This window comes from Pistacia vera, unplaced genomic scaffold (genome assembly GCF_008641045.1).
Source record: "Pistacia vera cultivar Batoury unplaced genomic scaffold, PisVer_v2 Contig117, whole genome shotgun sequence".
Taxonomy (NCBI): domain Eukaryota; kingdom Viridiplantae; phylum Streptophyta; class Magnoliopsida; order Sapindales; family Anacardiaceae; genus Pistacia; species Pistacia vera.
The window spans coordinates 1,093,954-1,100,777 of record NW_022195215.1 but is presented as its reverse complement, the minus strand read 5'-3'; the positions used below and the strand labels follow the sequence as shown (position 1 = coordinate 1,100,777).

At 33.3% G+C, this 6,824-nt stretch overlaps 1 protein-coding gene across 4 annotated transcripts; it reads left to right on the top strand.

Moving 5' to 3' along the window:
* The first annotated feature begins 669 nt into the window (after positions 1-669).
* LOC116107082 (protein GID8 homolog) lies at positions 670-6,165 on the top strand. 4 transcript variants are annotated; one of them, XM_031393378.1, is made up of 7 exons: positions 673-849; positions 937-1,039; positions 1,559-1,718; positions 1,849-1,955; positions 4,520-4,651; positions 4,824-4,992; positions 5,776-6,165. In XM_031393378.1, exons 2-7 carry the CDS (start codon positions 989-991, stop codon positions 5,895-5,897), a joined length of 741 nt encoding a protein of 246 aa, XP_031249238.1. In that variant the 5' UTR covers positions 673-849; positions 937-988; the 3' UTR covers positions 5,898-6,165. The 4 variants fall into 4 exon arrangements, with proteins under 4 accessions (XP_031249245.1, XP_031249238.1, XP_031249261.1 ...); XM_031393385.1 differs by having other exon boundaries at positions 670-1,039; positions 1,852-1,955; XM_031393401.1 differs by having other exon boundaries at positions 673-1,039; positions 1,852-1,955; positions 4,836-4,992.
* Positions 6,166-6,824: the final 659 nt, after the last annotated feature.

Sequence of the window (6,824 nt, the reverse complement as noted above, 5' to 3'; positions counted from 1 at the left end):
TATCCAAATAAACGGTAACTATTTGGCAATTACCATACACATACATATAACAATTACTTTGGTAACTGCAAGTCAAATTCCATATATAAGGGAAGAAGGAACCAATTTTCATAAAAGATATATTTTACTTTTAAAACAAAACAAAACAAAAAAAAAAAAAAAAAAATTCCTCTCTTTCTTTCTAAAAAAATAAAATAAAAAAATTGTGTGGTTTGAAGAACAACTTAGGGTATCTACAAGATGTTATGTCTGAATATATATATGCAACTCGTTATTTATTATAATGTGATTGCAACTGAGACTTTGCATGTATAATCTTGGGAATTTACTTTAATTAATCTGTTGTGTTAATTTCAACATGAATTTACTCTCTTTTAATATAAATTTCTATTTAAATTACAAATAAATTAAGTAATGTTGAAGATATTTTATTAAAATTAGTGGAAGTGACTTTATGTACATCAAAAATAATTTTATATGAGATAATCATGTAATAGAACTTATATCAAAAAAAAAAAAAAAAAAAAAAAACATTTTTAATCAAATTCAACCAAATAGTTTTATAGCATTAAGTTGGGCCAGTCCGAGAAAAATGGGCCAACTCGATCCGAATCATTTACCCACATCGAAAACCCGAATACCGAGACCGAATGATTGATTATCATCATCAAATTTCATCGTCATTGCGGACAAGCAAAAGAAAAACTTCGCAAAAACTCCATCAAAACCCACCCCAAAACAATATAGTCCTAAATAAAGAAAAAAAAAACCGGTGACTACGATTGACTGGAATAATTCAATAGAAACATTTAAAACCGAAACAAAAAAAAAAAAAAAAACCATCTTCTGGTACCTTCTTTTCTGAAAACTGTTCAAACTTTTCGTGGGAACAGGGTTTCTCATTATTCGTTCTGATAACTGATTTTTTTACCATAGATTTCAGCTTCGAGAATCACAAATTAATGGGAATGAAGGTGTTAATGTACTGATGTCACCGTTCTGGATTGTGATTCGTCAGCTAGCGGAAATCGAGGCAATGGTAATTACATGAAATATATATTTTTACTTTGATTATTGAGTTTTGATAACTATTATAGGTTTTATTTTGTCTGTGATGCGTTTTGAGCTTACGGATTGTGGCTGAATTGAGTTTTTATGTTAAGTTAGATTGGGTGTTGTGTTGGGTTGCTGGAAATTGTAAACCCTAGATAACTAACTGTAATGAGATCATTTCAGTGTATCACTTTGTTTATTTATTTTTCATTTTAAAGATCTTCAGAAATGGTGATGATTATTTTTTTGGTTTGAGTTTCTTTTCTTTTGACCTTTTTTTTTTTTTTTTTTAGGTGAGAAACCAAATGGGTCCACCCTGGAAAATGCAAATGCAAGCTTTTTTTTAGTCTATTTTGATGAACTTGTTCTTTCATTTGATTGATTTGGACAAATTTATGTCAAATATATGGAGGACTTAGTACAGAAGTTCATTTTTAAATTCTATGAAAGAATCAGTAGTTTTATGGTATGGCAAGGTGGTTATGGCAGATCTGTTTGTGTGCAGGCATTGTCAAAGAAAGTGATTACGCGGGAGGAGTGGGAGAAGAAGCTCAATGATGTAAAGATTAGGAAAGAAGATATGAATAAGTTAGTGATGAATTTTCTTGTCACAGAAGGTTATGTTGATGCTGCTGAGAAATTTCGGATGGAATCTGGAACTGAACGTATCCTTACTCTTTTCTTTTTTTTATTTCCCATAACGGAATGTTATTATTGTTGGTGTCTTATGTTGTTTCCTTTGTAGTTCAAATGATTGGTTTTGTGAACAGATTGTTTTTCCTTATTGAGAAATAGCAGACATAGATCTTGCAACTATAACAGATCGCATGGCCGTTAAAAAGGCTGTACAGTGTGGTAATGTCGAGGATGCTATTGAGAAAGTTAATGATTTAAATCCTGAGGTATGATGCTTAATCATGTTCAAACAATCTTCATGAGTTGTATTTTGTGCAACTGAATGACTAGGACAGTTCCCACAGCATATTTTTGGTGAATTTCGTAAATTGTTGTTTTTATTTGTTTGGCTAAACATTAGTCTTCTAGAACCTTCTTTCAAAGAATTGCGTGTATAAAGCACATATATGTCTGGGATGCTGTTAGATTTTTACTTATTTGTTGATAGGTTCAACCAGAACAATTCTTCAGGGTTTGAGATTTGAATAACCCATGTGGTATCACCCACCTAAATGACAATATCCAGACTACACGTATGGCAATTGTTAGCTTTTTGTTTTGCCATAATAGAACTTTTGGTGGGTTAATATTATTATCCAATCAATTTATATAATTGGGTAGTATTGTTACTTTACATATTGGCTTCCAATTATTTACATCATATGAACTAATATATGGATGAAAGCAAAGAGTGAAGTGTAAGATGAACCTTGTTTTATTATGCAGCTGCTTTTTACTTCTATAATGCTGCATTTGGCATGCAGGACAGAAGAGGATATAGTGACAGGATATTATCAGATATAATAGTTCATGATATCTATATCCAAATCTTTTTTTCTTTTGTTTGGTGAACAACATTATTGTAATCTGAGGCAAATATCTAAATAATTATAGAAGGAAAAGAGAAAAAAATAAAAATAGAAGGAAACACAGAAAGAAAGGGAAAAAGAGGGTAACATAGGGAAAGAAGCAAATGAATTTAATATAAAAAATTGCTGGGCAGTGGTTATTGACTGTGGTCAGTGGTCATGGAAATCCCATTTCCTGTTATCTCATCAGATGGGATTAGAAGTACCTAAATTCCCGATGAGATTTTGAAATCCCATTTCTAGGGCATATAGATTCCTGGTGGATTTCTATATCCACCCTTTGGCTGCTGCAAATGTGGGATTGGATTATTCATTCCTGCTGTATGTCCGACACATGAAGCATGCCCTTCTCTTTTGGGTAGACCTTGCTACACCCTTTGGTAGTTTGTTATTAGTGGTTACTGGGATTTGAAATTTTTGTATATTTATTATATGCAATAGATTCATCAATATGGTATAACTAGGTTTCAACTATACCACTTCTGATCTTATTATAGCTTTTTGTTGAAATACTATTAATCTGTAGCATCTCCAAAGTTATCCCTAGTTTGCTCCTTGAAATGTTTTACAAAATTTAAATTGTGTTTATTTTGTTAGAGAAATTGATTCATGACTGAAACCCTTCTCAGCATTGTATCTTAAAGCAGTGGTACATGTTAGTAGTAGAACAAAGTTATAGTGGCTAATTTTTTGCAGCCCAAATTGGCATTTGGGATTAAGTGCTACTCTATGTACGGTAATTTATGTTTTGATTGGTTGATGCCAGCAATCACACCTATAGGAATGTAATTAAGAAAAGTCTTGGAGTGTGTTTGGTTCAGGGAATGTTGCATTATTGGAAATATTATATTAATGGAAAGATAGATTATCTTGAAGATTACTGGGAATGTTTAGGGAAATGTGTTTGGTTGGTTAGAATAAATTGGTGGGTATGTTATATTAATATGTTTGGTTGAGAGGAATAAATTGATGGGTATGTTATATAAATTACTAAATTTCCCTCCTTTTTAAATATTAATATTATATTATTTTTTGAATAATTTCTTTTAACCCACCTAGATTTCAGATTTAGCTAAAACACCTCAGCAACAAAAAAAATTTAAAACTTAATGAAAACACCCCTACCCACCTCAAGCCATTGCCGCAGGCTTGCCACCACCATGGATGGCAACGACAATGGAGATTTGGCCGTGAAAGGCCAGATCTGGCTGTTTCTGGCCATGGATCACAGATCCATGGCTGAAAATGGCATTAGCGGTGCATGGCCAGTCAGATATGGTTGGTCGTACGCCATTCTGCCGCTACCGCCAACGATGGTGGCTAGCAGTGGTAGCCAGATCCAGCCACCACCCTTGGGTAATTTTTTAAAATTCCAGAAGTATTTAGGTCCTAAAAACTTTGTATATAAGGATAAAATAGTCAATTAGTATTTTTGTAAATTGTTTTTAAAACAAGGGTATTATTGTCTTAAAATTTTATTAATAAGAGGTAAAATTGTAATAAAAATAAGATTACCAAGTAATCTTAAAATACTTAAAAAAAATGGAGGTAATTAGACTACCCCTTATATTATCAACAGTAACTACTATTGGTTTTGGAAAATTATCGGCATATTTTATTACTTGACAATCAAACGGGATAATCAAGTAATATAAGATGACATTACCTCAATAATCTCCTATTACCCCCAACCAAACACACTCTTGGCATATGTTCTGTCATTTATGAAATTAGGGTGCACTTCTCGAACAAGGGAGGGAAACTGTATAGGTGGACATTATTTAAGGCTGAAACTTTGCATTAGTGGTCAATCCATATATGAACTATATTCATGTGTATGATTGTCTTTTGTCTTGGTTATCATTTTGTCAGAATATTGTTTTTTATATTCTTTTTCATTTGTTTCAAAACTCTCTATGCAGATATTGGATACAAATCCACAACTGTTTTTCCATCTTCAACAGCAGAGGTTAATAGAATTAATACGGAATGGAAAGGTGGAAGAGGCGCTCGAATTTGCTCAGGAGGAGCTCGCACCAAGGGGAGAAGAAAATGTAATCTTTTGTTCACTATAACTTTGTTTTGCCTACTAGTTGTCATTGAAAGTATTTTAGTTTTTATTTTTCTCTCTTCATGAATGATTTTTCTTGTTTGCCATAATCTTACACTTCTCGGTTGTATCTTTTTCTATTATTGGTGCTGATATTTGGTTCTAAGAATGTAAAGAGTTTTCTGCAGCAAAGCTTTTTAGAAGAGTTGGAGAGGACTGTTGCATTACTGGCTTTTGAAGATGTCTCCAACTGCCCTGTTGGAGACCTTCTGGATATATCACAGCGCCTGAAGACAGCTAGCGAGGTTAATGCAGCCATCCTCACAAGCCAGAGTCATGAAAAAGGTTAGTGAGTTTGCTGCCGTCATTATCTAGGACATTTTTTTATTGTCTATATGAAATTTGTGTTCTAAGTTCATGTGATAAAATGAATATCCCCAGCAAATTATTTTCTTAAGAAATTTTCTACAGCTTTAGATGGGAGGATGGTATGACTTGTCAATCTGACCCTTTTTGTTTTTTTAACTGTGCATTCATTTGGACATGTATATTACTTGTTAGTGTGCTAGTAGTCTTCACTCATTTAGTGATGCTAGAAAAGCGTTACAAAAGATTTTCTTTGAAAATTCTGGTTGCAGCTTGCAGCCATCGAGTTATGGTCAGATGTATTTTAGTCTGAAACTTCTATCATCTGGTATCTTAGTGGATTATTTTATGGAGAAGTACTACATTGGATATGAACTTTGGACCATATAAAATAGGTTGTATCTACCACATAAAATAAGATATTTGCGCGAGGATATTTATGTGGGAAGAGGGTAAAGTTTCCAAGAACATGCTAACACAGATTAACCATTTCCGAGAGATTCCACTGATTAGTTTCTGACATTAGATATGATAATATTTATGTTAAACTGAAAGGATAAAATCAAAAAATGTGAGAATCTAAAAGGATATTGAATCAATGTTTTGATCTACCAGTATTGGACGTTGTTCAACTGGGTTTTGCGTTCAGTGGTCTCTTTTGCCTGCATGATTTGTGTAATTTTTATGAGGTTGCTGATTTATCTTGATAGTTCTTTTTTCTCTTCAAGAGTTAAATTGGCTTTGTATCTTTTAACCATACAGATCCTAAGCTTCCAAGCTTGTTAAAGATGCTAGTATGGGCTCAAAATCAACTTGATGAGAAAGCTGCTTATCCTCGCATAAACAATTTATCTACGGCAACGCTAGAAGATCCTGCTGTTTAACAATGATATAAAGTTCGTGTGGAGGATTGCAGTTGTCTAGATTGAACAGATAGAGCTAAATGGAATGATTGATCATGCTTGTACCAATATTGCAAAGTGAATGTAGCTAGAAATTTGTTGGATGATGTTTATTATCTTCTTAGATGATATTCAGTGGCTGAAGCTCTTGTACAATTGATTGTCAAACACCTTTTTCCGTAAAGATTGTGGGATTTGGTCGTCAATTTGAAGCAAAATTAGCTCAACTTGGAGCTATTGGTACTGTTTATGCCATACCTATGTCCTTATTATTGCTTCTAGCTGCATGACAGCTGTTTGTGTTGAGTATTATTGCCTCTTCTTTCTGTTTCTTTACCTGTTGCGATTTGTCTTTGAAATGCATAACAGGAATGGTTTGACTCTTACCGGTGAAGGCAAGATTTTCTCGTTTTCCCATTAAAGTTAAAAATGCTATGGCGATGGCAACTCGAGTAATTTATGGTGCAAATAATCTCATAACTGATAAATGGTTATAATGTGGCTGTATTTTTTTAAATTGAACACACTTAACCAAAGTAGATTGATGAAATTGGCACACTAGAAATGAAAGAGATAGAAGCAAAGATGACCTTGAATCAAAGTAATTAAGTCCATCAGCTAGAACAATTTCAATAAACTTCACTCAATGGAAGTGAAAATGATACCAAGAAGAAATGCATAAATCGGTGCAACTGACCAATACAGTCTACAAAGCAGAACTTACTGTACTTTCACCTACATCAAAATACATCACTGAGATTCCACCCAAAGAACACAAACCCACATGATTTTCTTGCTTTCTGAATAATCTTGAAACTTTTGTTGTTTGGCAACATTTGCTCCTAAACCCCAATGGCAACTACCATCATCAAAATTCAGTGCATAACTGGAGGGGTCATACTGGAACTT